At 40.9% G+C, this 12,402-nt stretch overlaps 1 protein-coding gene across 7 annotated transcripts in view; it reads left to right on the top strand.

Moving 5' to 3' along the window:
- The window catches only part of bcl11aa (BCL11 transcription factor A a), a 185,803-nt gene that overhangs the window by 36,763 nt on the left and 136,638 nt on the right, over positions 1 to 12,402 (top strand). The window contains exon 2 of one of the 7 annotated variants that reach the window (XM_073051052.1): positions 11,535 to 11,581. The exons of 5 other annotated variants lie outside the window; for them this stretch is intronic. In XM_073051052.1, coding sequence (XP_072907153.1) covers positions 11,536 to 11,581 — 46 coding nt within the window. In that variant the 5' untranslated portion in view covers position 11,535. Of the gene's footprint in view, positions 1 to 11,492; positions 11,582 to 12,402 lie in introns of all 7 variants that reach the window. One more of the 7 variants, XM_073051051.1, reaches the window with a different exon arrangement.

The following is a 12,402-nucleotide window of genomic DNA, read 5'->3' as shown; positions in this document are numbered from 1 at the left end:
ATATGTCAGAGACAGTGGGAAAGCAGCCAGAGGACAAGTAACAAAAACTGTCTGTCCATGAAGGTTATGTAATATGTCTGAAAATGCAAGCAAGGTGTAAAGAAGGATTTCACTAAAGTTTTTACAATTGGTGTGTTATTTATAGAATTAACTATTTATAATGCAGATATTTATCAAATTTATATTTCATCTGATTTGAAATCAGAATCCTTTAGATGTGAAGTAATTATATTGGGATGGGTGATCTATAGGAAAGTCTAAGGTCCAAGTGGAAAAAGTTGGTTCCTAATATTCTGAAGTGGACTTTTAGAGAGGAAGAGAGGTTTATATATGGGGGCTGAGTATTTTATTCTTTGTCTGGCTAGTATCGAGCAATTGCGCAATAAAGGTGCGATTGATAGCAACAATGTAGTATGAACGTTGCACCTTTACCAGGTGTGTTACTGAATCATACGAAGGACACAGAGATAGCTTCTAGGGAATTTCCTGGACAAGAGAATGTTGGTGAAATGTAATAAAAGGAAGAATTAAATGTATGTTTTATGTCTTTCAGCATGTCCCAAAGCAGTTTACTGACAATTTTGAAATGAGTCATTGTAGAAACTTAGGAAGTAGCTAATTTGCAAATATCAAACTCTCACAAGCAGCAGTGTGATAATTGCTTGATAATTTGTCTTTAGTAATACTGATTGAGGGGTACACGTAGGCCAGCACACTGGGGATACATCCTCAGCTGTCTGAAATTACACTTTGGGATCTTTTACAATGACTTGAATGACCACATGAATTCTTGTTTTAACTTCTATTCAGAAAAAAAAATAGGGAATAAATTTCAGAGATTTGATTTGAGTAACTAAAGGCAAGGCCACCAAAGGTGGAGTAATTAAAATTGGACATTTCTGAGGGACAGAATGCGACCACAGAGATCCGTGATGTAGAGCTAAGGAGGTTTGAGATGTGTGTTCTTAGTTGGATCTTCATTCTATGCTTTTACCTTTTAATTAAAACTATCAATAAACATTGGAATTTTGATTATCTGGCAATCATCGTTCACAATTGTAATTGGGATGTTTGCCTACACTTTCATACTGGGAATCTGGCTTTCCATGCAACATCCAGTTGAGGTGTTAGATCTTCTGAGTTGTAAAATAGCACTTTTTGTTTAGTTATTAACGTGAGGGTCACAAGAGGAGTAAGGGCTTGGTGACTTTGGCACTTGGGATTAACCGACATGATAATGTAAAGTTTCAATTTGAGCAAATACTTGGATTTGCCTGCTGATCAATGAGCGAGTCTGACTGACAATCAGGGCATTGGATTAGCTGCTTGGTTCGACATGGTTCTGGTATGGAGTGCAACCTTTGGAGAGGGAAAAGCAGGATGTAGACGAGAGCACTTGACATAAGGAAATGAGCAAAAAAAATGTGTAGCTCCTTTCAACATTATCTTCTGAGTTAGTCTCATTCTGTTCCACACAAATTCTGCTACTCTGTTAAAATTAGAAACTCTGTGCTTCTTAGTTTCAGGCTGTGAACTATTACTTAGATTGGTAACTAATGCCAGCACTCAGAGCACCTTCCCCCCTTGAGATTAAGTGCTCTGCCGGTTGTCCATCATTGTATTTTTAAGGAGCAGCTGGAAAATGTGGAGAGTGCAACAGAGGAATGTAAGTGAAATTGTAACTCTAGTGATGGAACAACCAAAGAACGGAACATATTTATTCAACTTAAATTTGCTGTTCATCCCAATCATTGTTTAAAAAGAAATACTTCGTCATTCATCACAGATTCCAAACTATCCCCAGGAAATACACTCCGGGTTATATGGATGGGATTTTTGGCTGGGGTGAATGTTAATTGACCAACTAAAGATCAGAATTCCACTTCAGTATTTATTTTGTTAGCTTTACATCAGCTGTTTCCTCTGGAACAGGATCTGAATGACTGAGTCCAGTGTGTGTACACAGTCTTGCATCATGCCAGTACATGCTGGCATAATGACAAATCCCTTATTTAATTTGTAATTGATTAAACTGTTTAACCAATTCATTTAGAATCAGTTTTAAATGGAGACCATTCTAAATCAGCTCTGATTGTCATTAAGAAGTATACCTGTACTCTACATCTGTGATTCAGTACATAGGAATTCTGGCATGGGTTTGTGGGGCAGTACGTCTCCGAATTTGGAGAGTTCCTGACCTCAGTGTTTCAAGTCCTTGGTTAAGATGTATTACCGTGTTCTTTGTTTTTCACATTTTAAGCTGTTGCTTACGGTTGAGGAATTATCAGTCCTTCAGCCACTTGATCCAGTGTTGTGGGGGTGAGAGTTGGAGTAGCATGTGCAGCTGACAGTTCGACTGTAGGGAGCACTGCAACTCAGAAACACTGAGATCAATTCATCACTGTTGACTGGAATGCCTTCAATTAGCTGGCAAAGACCAACCGGCAGGATGGTAGGCTTTGTGATGTTAATGCCTTAGAACTGAGCTTGGTGGTACATTTGTCCATGGAGGCAGCACTGCATCCTTCATTTGGTCATTTCGAGAATAAATCATTGACTTTTAAATGGTCAAATTAATTCAGAAGTCCCACTGTGTTCAATTTATGGGTTCTTAGGTGATGGGGGCAAGGCTTGAAAACATAAACAAAATTTTCCCAGATTCAAAATACATAGAACCTGAAAATGTGTGGCCTCTGTACACATCTTATCAGCGAGCCTAGGCCGAGAAGACCGGGGACACTTTTGTTGTGGAATCTGGAATTTTTTTTGGATTAATTTTATTTAAATTGGGCTGACTACAGTGAAAAGAGAATTTTGTATTTCAGGAAGCAGTGGAAATAAAACGGTGTTCTTATTATAGTAATATTTCCCTGGAAAGGCACCAAAGACTGAAGAGCAGGTATAATTCTATCCAGGGAAAAAGGGAAATTTTTTTGCAATACAACATAATATGGTAATTTTGAAATTACAGTGAAGTAATCATTTCAGTAATTTGTTGAACAATGTAACAATAATGATTTATTTATTGTAGATAAAGAGGATGTCACATTTATAAACAATCTATAACAACCCCATTCCCAATAACCAAATAGGGATGTCAATACTGGTACTCGAAAGGAAACGGGATTTCACAAAGGTGAAACTTTGGATGATCACAAAGCATTTTCACGATTCTGGACTTGGTCTTTCTATATCCATTCTCCCCGCGACCACGTGGATTTTCCCTGAGTGCTCCAGTTCCCTCCTACATTCCAAAGACGTATGGTTTAGTAGGTTAACTGGTCACCTGGGTGCAATTGGGCGGTGCAGACTTGTAGGACAGAAGTGCTTTTTACCGTGCTGTATCTCTACTTAAAAAATAAATAATGATTGAAAGATTTCTCTGGTTCTTGAAACTTCACACTCAATTTTTTCCCCCTCAGCAACAGGAGAACATTTTATTTGTGTTTCTTTTTATAGTTACGTTAATGACTTGGTGACCTTAGGAAGTCTTGCCATCAGAAAGAAGATTCCTGTTGTGGAGCTAAGCATCTTTTCCTTTTTCTTAAGAGTTTTTCCAGCCCAAAGTTATTAGAAATCCTTTCAATTCTTTACAATATTCACCATCTTCATTCCTGAGTGCGCATAGTTTAGTAAGCACTTTAAATTTGATTTCTTATGACAAATGTGAAGATATCGTCTGGGCATCTACTAGATGCTTTCTGTGGGCGCTTATTATTATAGTATTGAAAGCTGAGCTGTAGTCAATAAATAATAGGCTAACTTGGGTGTCCAGGTGCCAGGGAGATGCCATTTACTGTGGACCTCTTTCGGTGGTAGGCGAATTGCAGTGGGTCGAGGTTGTCTGGGAGACTGGAGTTAATGTGTGTTATGAGTAGCCTGTTAAAGCATTTCAGAATAGTGGATGTCAGAGTCACTGGGTAGTAGTTACCTTGTTTTTCTTGGGTACTGGGGTGATAGTGATCTTCTCAAAGCTGATGGGAACCTTGTTTTAAAGCAGAGAAGGTTGAAAATGTCTGCAAGTAGCTGATGTGAGCACAGCCTAAAGGCACAGCCAGGGACCCTTTCCAGGCCGGATACTTTCTGTGGGTTTACTCTCCATAAGACTGCAGTGGTGACTGTTGGTTCCAGTGCACTGGAGGCTGTAGGGTGGTTGCATTCCAGTCCCCTTCATTCAAACTGTGCATAGAGTGCATTAAACTCATCAGGAAAAGAGCACTGTTGTCAGCGATGCTGTCTAGACCCCCATAGCTTGTAAGACCTGCTGCGCCCGAGGACTGGCCTGGGACTCTACTTTGGACTGGCATTGTGCATTCCTCCAATATTCCTGGGGAGTCGTAATCTTGGAATGACAAGTCTAGAGCACTGTGAGTCATTTAATGACAAATGTTGGAGCAGTTCAGGAGGATGTTAATCATGACCTTCTGAAGGCCAGTAAGAAAAGGCACTGGAAGGTAGTAAGGTGGCCTGTTCTCATTAGTAGATGGGTAAGGTGGAGGCAGGGGATATAGAATTTAAAGAAAGCTGCTGCTTTAAATATAACTCGAGGTGCTGCCTGATATATGGTGATTTATGAAGTGTGCCCTAACACTAATTGCTAATTCAACTGGCATAAGTTGGCTGGTTTGGTGCCAAGGCAGCGTTGGATGAGAATGATCTGTGACATTCTTAGTGGGCACTTTATTGGACTGAATAGCCTCTTCTCTTTCAAGTCTTTGTGTTGCATGCTGCGGCATCTTATATAATGTTTGTTTACATGATGTATAGTGTCCATATAAGGTGGGAATTCGACCCAAACTCTACTGGAGTGAGGGGTATTTATCTGGTTTCTGTAATAGTGAAGAAGCCATAAATGGTGTGTGCTCTGTTGTATGTCATGGTGTAGAGCAGACAGCTGTACTGAAGAGCTACTGTAAAATGTTTTCTGGCAGCAGATTAACCAGAAAACCTTCTTGTCTGGCTAGAGCTACAATGTCACCAGTGTGCTCTGCACCATGGGAGAGTTTTAATCCAAACCTTCTGAAACATTTGCTTCTGTTACCAGGAACAGTATGGCCAGAGGTACCTGCTTCAATTTAGTTCAGATCTAAACATTATTCTAAGTTTAGAGTTTTCTTAATACAACAATGTGACTAGACTGCTCTGAAGGAAAAGGTGAAAACTTGTGGCTAACTAGGCTTGATTTTAAACACTTTCTCTCTTCTCATTTTTCACCGCTAATGATACACTTGTGCCGAAACCTCTGTTTTCCACACCCTTCTTTGCATACACACCTAGATGTTGAGTGTTGGTAGGTTAGGTAATCTTTGAGGACTTACAGTGAAACCTAGTTTCTTTAATTTAGTAGTATTTTTGGATCTGAATGTCCCTGGTGAGGTCAGCATTCATAACTCCTTGCCCTTGAAGATGGGGGTGAGCCACCTTCTTGAACAGCTGCAGTCCTTCATTTCTTCCACTGTGCTGCAGAGTAAGAATTCCAGATTTAGGCCCAGCAATGAAGCAAAGGCAATTTATTTCCAAGGCAAGATTCGTGTATCTGAAGCCACTATGGTGGTCAAGGTCACGGTTAAGGGAATAGCTTATGTGAGTAACAGCAGTGCATTTTATAGATGGGGTGCTCTGCAGCCGCGGTATGATGGTGATAGAGGGAATGAAGACTTATGGTAATGAGTGGGATGCCAATCAGGCTTTGCCCCAAGATGGTGCTTAGCTCTTTGAGTGGTTTTGGAGTTGCACTTGTCCAGGCGAGTGGGCAGTATTCTATTAAACCCTAATTTATGCCTTGAGAATGGTGAAAAGTCATTGGAGTTTGGGGTGATAAGTTAGTTGTTGCAGTCCATCCATTCTTTGACCTGTTAGCTGCAGCTTTTATGTGCCTGGTACAGATGAATTTTTGGTCAATTATATAATGATAATATTGGTGGTGGCATTACTGATTGAGTACAACTTATCAAGGCTGGAAGTGTTTTGGTATATATAGTGAAATAGCTTGGGATTGCCATAATTTTTCGACTCTGAATTAATGTAAACAGTCTTTGTCTTACATTTGTTCATCATATAATTAACATAATGGAAATATAATGTGTGCAGGGGAACAAAAGCAGCATTGGGAGAATACCTGAATCACCAACAAACAACAGCTCCACCTACGATGTGTTTTGGTTAAAAGTAACAATACACTGTAAAATACTGTATTTGTGTTTTACCTTGTTTTAGGTTTGATGTAAGGCATAAGAACAATCAGCATTGTAGACTTGTTCTGGTGCTAGATTTTTGTGATCAACAGATGCTTTAAGGGATACGGGGAGAAGGCAGGAGTTTGGGTCTGAGGGAAATGGATCAGCCATGATGAAATGGTGGAGCAGACTCAATGGGCCAAATGGCCTAAATCTGCTCCTATAGCTTATGGTCTTTAAAAGTTTAATGCCATGCCTCTTTTTAAAGTTTTGCAACCAGCATCCTGAATATTCACAATTACCTTCAATTTTCAGTTTGTTGTGATAGATCTTTGCTTGTTTCATGATCAGCTTACCAATAAGTGGCATATGTTCATTCCATTTACGATACACGATCGAGATATTCAACCAATAAGTGGCATATGTTCATTCCATTTACGATACACGATCGAGATATTCATTTTTCACTTTACGCAATAGTTTTCTAATTTTTTTCATTAACGTGTCATTACATATGCTATCTGTGGTGCATAGAGACCTGCACATTGCCTCAAAACTTGCCAATATCTTGTGTAATTTTCCACATGTGGCATAATTTCAGCACTCAAAAAAAATTTGGATTTTGGAGGCTTTGGAATTTCAGATAAGGAGTACCCAACCTGTATTGTTGAATATCATGTATGTGGTTAGACTCTCTGGGTGGGGATGGTCATCATTGTCTTGGACCTTTATAGCATTAATGTTACTTGCTACTTATTAGCCCATGCCCAAAAGTTGGTGTGTGCATGGCTGAGCAGCTCCATTTGCTGAGTAGGTGCAGATAGAGTGCAACAATTCATGCAAATATACACACACAAGAACAGATGAAGGATTTTGCTCCAAAATGTCCATTCTTTATTCCCCGCCATAAATGCTGCCCAGCCTGCTGAGTTCAAAGTACATGTATGTCACCATAAACTACCCTGAGATTCATTCATTTTCTTGTGGGCATTCATAGTAAATAGAAAGAAACAAAAGAATCAATGAAAAACGAGACATGACCAACAAGCCACCAAAGTGCAAAAGACAGTAAACTGCAAATACAAAAATAAAGGACTGACCAAATAAATAAATAAATAAGTGAGCAATACATATCGAGAACACAAGCTGTAGAGCCTTAAACGTAAGCCCATAGGTGGCAGAATCAATTTAGTGTTGGGTGAGTAAATTATCCCCTCCGGTTCAAGGGCCTGGTGGTTGAAGTGTAATAACTCTTCCTGATCCTAGCAGCGTATGTCCTGAAGCTCTTGTACCTCCTTCCTGATGGAAGCAGTGAGACGAGAGCATGGCCTGGATGGTGGGGGTCCCGAATGATAACTGTTTCCTGTGACAGTGTTCCTCATGAACGTGCTCTATGGTGAGGCGGACTTTACCTGTGATGGACTGGGCTGTATCCACTTTTTATAGTTTTCTCCTTTCCAGAGCATTGGTGTTCCCATACCAGGTACACTCTCCACTGTGCGTCTATAGAAGCTTGTCAGAGTTTTAGGTGACGTGTCAAATCTGTGCAAACTTCTAAGCGAGTAGTGGCGTGATTCCTCTGAAATGACAACACTTAGGAATTTAAAATTGCTGGCTCTGATCCCCTGATGAGGACTAGCTCATAGAATTCCAACTTCCTGCTCCTGTAGTCAGTAATCAGCGCTTTGGTTTTGCTGACATTGAGTGAGAGGTTATGGCACCATTCAGCCAGATTTTCAATCTCCCACCTATTATGCTGATTCATCACCACCTTTGATGAATGTGGCCCACGAAAGTGGCATCGTCAGTAACCTTTAATGTGGGATGGGAGTTGTACTTAGCCTTGTAGTCATAATTATAAAGCAAGTAGATCGGGGCACTAAGCACATAGTCTTGTGGTGCACTTGTGCTGATATTGACTGTGGAGGAGATGTTGTTGCCAATCCGAACTGATAGGGGTCTGGAAGTGAGGAAATCAAGGATTCAATTGCACAAGGAGATATTGAGGCCAAGGTCTTGGTGCTTATTGATTAGTTTTGAGGGGATGATGGTATTGAATACTGAGCTGTAGTCAATGAAGAGTATCTTGAATTATGCATCTTCACTGTCCAGATGTTCCAGAGCTGAGTGGAGAGCCAATGAAATGTCCTGTGATGTTGGCCTGTTGTGACAGTAGGCAAATAGGAGCTCCTTGGGCATTGTTGTGCTGCATCGCCAACCTCGCAAGGCACTTCATCACAGTGGATGCAAATGCTATTGGACAATAGTCATTTTTTGGGCACTATTATAACTGAAGCCTGCTTGAAGCGAGATGATAAAGATATCAGTGAACACACCAGCCTATTGAGTAACACAGGTGTTCAGTACCTGGTCAGGTAGTTCCTCCAGTGTTTTGTGTGTTTGCTTCAAGATTTCCAGCATCTTCAGTTTCTCTTGTGTTTCAAAGGTTCACGGGTACATTTAATGTCAGAGAAATGTATACAATATACATCCTGAAATGCTTTATCTTCACAACCATCCACGAAAGCAGAAGAGTGCCCTCAAAGAATGAATGATATTTAAATGTTAGAACCCCAAAGTCCCACCCCCCCAGCTCCCCTCCCTTCTGCGCGTAAGCAGCAGCAAGCAACGATCCCCTCTCCTCCTACTGGCAAGAAAAAAGCATTGGCACCTGCCACTGAACACTCAAGCCTGAGCAAAGCAGCAGTAAAGGCACAGACTTGCAATACCCCAAAGACTACTTGTTCACCCGGTATTCGACATACCACAGGCTGTTACGCTCCCTAATAAGGGAGAAAGGGGTGTCTCCGTTTCACAGTGAGAGGGGAGACATAACAAACAACTCACTGGTTTACGATGTTAAAAGTCTGTTGCGTCACTTTTTCCAAACTCTGGGTCCAAAGATCTCCAGTCTCTGGGCATACGCCTTAGATCTTCCATCTCGCATGACACCCTGATCTGCCCCGACACCGACCTTCGACCTGCCCGTATCCAGGGCCACGAGATCTCGGCCCTCTGAGGGCGAGCTGAGCTCTTAGGCCGAGCCCTTGGCGTGCTGAATAATGGCCAGTCGTGAAACCCCGAGAGCGGGTCCCATTCCCGCAAAGAACCGTAGTCAGTGTGTAACTCCAGCTCAGGGTCTTCAAAAGGGAAAAGTGGAGATATTAAAGATGTAAATAGAGTTGTTTCTGAAGATGTGAGTAAAGGAGTCGTTGTTAGGCGCCATTAATCCTACTAAGCTCCTCCTCATGCAAACATACGTTTCTTTGAGCAGAGGTGGTATAGTGGGGTAGCAGTTAGTGCTGCTGCCCCAGTTTCAAGGAGCGAGTTTTGATCCTGACCTTGGTGTTGTCTGTGTTAAGCTTTCCGTTTCTCTTCATAGCCACAAGGATTCCACTGGGTGCTCTGGTTTCTTCCACACCCCAAAAATGTGCTGGTATATTAACTGGCTACTGTAAATTCTCCGCTTGTGTAAGCTTGTGGTAAAATATCAAAGCAGAAGTGACCGGCACATATGTGAGTAAATAAGTGGCGGCATTGTAGGGAAACTACGGAGGGGGAAGCGACTAATGGGACTGAGCTACTGTGACCTAGGTGGGTTGAATAGTATCCCCTATTGAAGCATACTATTAGCACATCAGATAGCAGAAGAAGTGAAAACTTTGCTTTATTATTTGTCTCCTTTACTGGTTTGTGAGTGGCAGACCCATTGTAGTAAATGATATCATCTCCATGATGAAGATGAACTACCCTGACGTTCATTAAGGCCGGCGCTTTGCTAGGTAATGTTTGGGTTACTGCATTCATGCACTGAGACACAACTGAACGTAGTTCAGAGCTGTACTGTGTAAGAACATATGCAGATTCCACTCTCCTCGTGCTTGCCATTTAGAAATGACCTGTCATAAGGCATTGACGGATTGTCTGTTGAGGAAGAGTGCATGAGTGTAATGGGGCCTGTTGCTTCTTTGCTTTGGGCCGAAAGGAAACATTAAGACTTTAGAGCAGAGAGGGAGAATGGCAGTAGAGGCATAAATTTGGATTTCAAAAGCTGAAGTTCAAAATTCAGCCTTGTACCTAGTTTTCACAAGTAAAATTTGGAAAATAGGCCGATCAGTGTCCCAAGAGATTTGGGGAAAAAGGAGCATGGGCCAGTCTATTACATTTAAAGCATTTTGTTTTCATTGATGCAATGTATTGGATGTTTGTGATAGTTGCAGTAAAAAGTCTGTTCCTCTCTAAAACAACCGTTTGTAATTCAATGTCACAAATCCACAAAATTTGTGCTCATTCTGTTGATTAATTCGCTACCTTTATGGTACAATTTTGCTTTAAAATACCCCACAGACTGTGAATGTTGTGGTCTGTAATCATGTCTGAGTGACAGCAAATCGCTTGTCCTAACCACTGTGGGTCACTTTGGGATGCTACGACTACAATGCTTGCAAACAGAGGAAAGGACAGTTTGTGAATGTGAAGAATGAGTATTGGAGAATGGAGTTGAGACAAATTAGTGACCTCACTTTCTTCTCGTTGACTATATATTTTTTTAATTCAAGCCAACTAAATCGAATAGTTCCAGACACAATTTTGATTGTCCTTTGGATGCCTAGGACTGACTAATTCATCTTAGCACACAAGATATAGAAGTAGGATGAAGCTATTCTGCCTGCTCTACCATTCCATGAGATTATGGCACATTGCCTATTTCCTGCATTAATCCCATACTCCTCAATTCCCTTAACATTAAAAATCAATCAGTCTGAGTCAAATACTATCAATAACTGAGCATCCTGCAGCCCTCTTGTTTAGAGAATTCTGAAGATTCACTATCATCCTGGTGAAGGAATGTGTTCTAGTTATCTGTTCTTAAAGGCTGACCTCTTATTTACTGATTGTGACCCCTGGGTGTAGGCTTGTCAGCCAAAGCAAACATCGACATTGCATCCACCCTGTCAAGCCCTGTTTAAAAAAAAAATTGAGATCACTGCTTATTTCTCTAAATTCGAGAACTTAGGCACCATCCTCATATAACAGATCCTCCATCCCAGGAATCAGCCTAATTTATGATGCATCTCTACGGTGAAAATTCCAAATTAGCCAATGTGAAAATCTTTCCTCTTCAAGTAGAATGTGTCATGGGGCATCCATGCAAGAAAGCAGGTCAAAACATGTTTATTCTCATTAATTTGATTGCTTTAAATTGGTTGAGTTTTTCAAGACCAGGACATTAACCTTTACAGTATATGTTAATACGTGGCAAAGTTTTTCTTTCCATTTAGTTTCTATTGCAACAGTGCTTTTTGTCTTTGACAGATTTCTGATGTTTCTTATGTTGCTGTTTCTTGCTACATTTAGAATGGGACAGAATACTTCTTTAGAAAGCCTATGCACAAGCTGGAAAAGTGAGTATAAATGGTTTCCCATTCACCTTACTGCACCCCCCACCCCCAACCCAAGAACCTTCAGCTCTCCTGTGTTTTAAGCTAATTTGTTATTTAGATTACTGAAAGCAGACACAGGCGTTGTCCTCTCCTGATACCACCCTCCCATGTTGATGACATCATCAGCCCATCAACATGCTGAAACCTGTTTTGTTCCACTTCCTATTTTAATGGGAAGTGGATCAGCTTGATTCTAAAAGTTTCACTCCCTTCATGAACGGCTGTTAAGACCAAGTACAATTTTAAAATAAAGTCCTCTACCAAATGCTACATTCTAAATGCCCTCTTGGGCAAAGAGTGGGAGGACAGGTGGGTTCTTTAAGTTCCTTGGGAGTAATAGTATTGGGGAAGGTGGAGCTGTTTAAATGCAGGGAAATTATTTACAAATTGTATATGCAAATATTTAAACCAGAAGTTAGTGAATTATAGCATTAGAGTATTAGTGCAGCAGGTTGTAGATATTCCCTGTGGGTGAAAAATACTTGCCCATGATTCCTTTCTCGGCTCTCTTAGAGCAAAGTTGTACATGTGTGAGGATTCTCAACTTAGAGCCAGTCTATTGGGGTTTGTGCAGGTGTTTGAAATGTGGAAGCAGAACTGCTCTATATGGCGATTTATGCAGAAGCAGAGTAACCAGTTAAGCAGAACTATGTTCAGTGAGGTAATTCAATCACTTGCTTCTGCCAGGTTTTTTTTTATTCTTGCTCCTCTGTTTTTGCCTCCTCTTTCCCTCCCTCCCTCCCTCCCTCCCCCTCTTTACCTTTGCCCCTCTTCCTGTAGCT

Source organism: Hemitrygon akajei, chromosome 7, assembly GCF_048418815.1.
Source record: "Hemitrygon akajei chromosome 7, sHemAka1.3, whole genome shotgun sequence".
Taxonomy (NCBI): domain Eukaryota; kingdom Metazoa; phylum Chordata; class Chondrichthyes; order Myliobatiformes; family Dasyatidae; genus Hemitrygon; species Hemitrygon akajei.
Note: the sequence above shows the minus strand (reverse complement) of the source record. Positions and strands in the feature narration are given on the sequence as shown.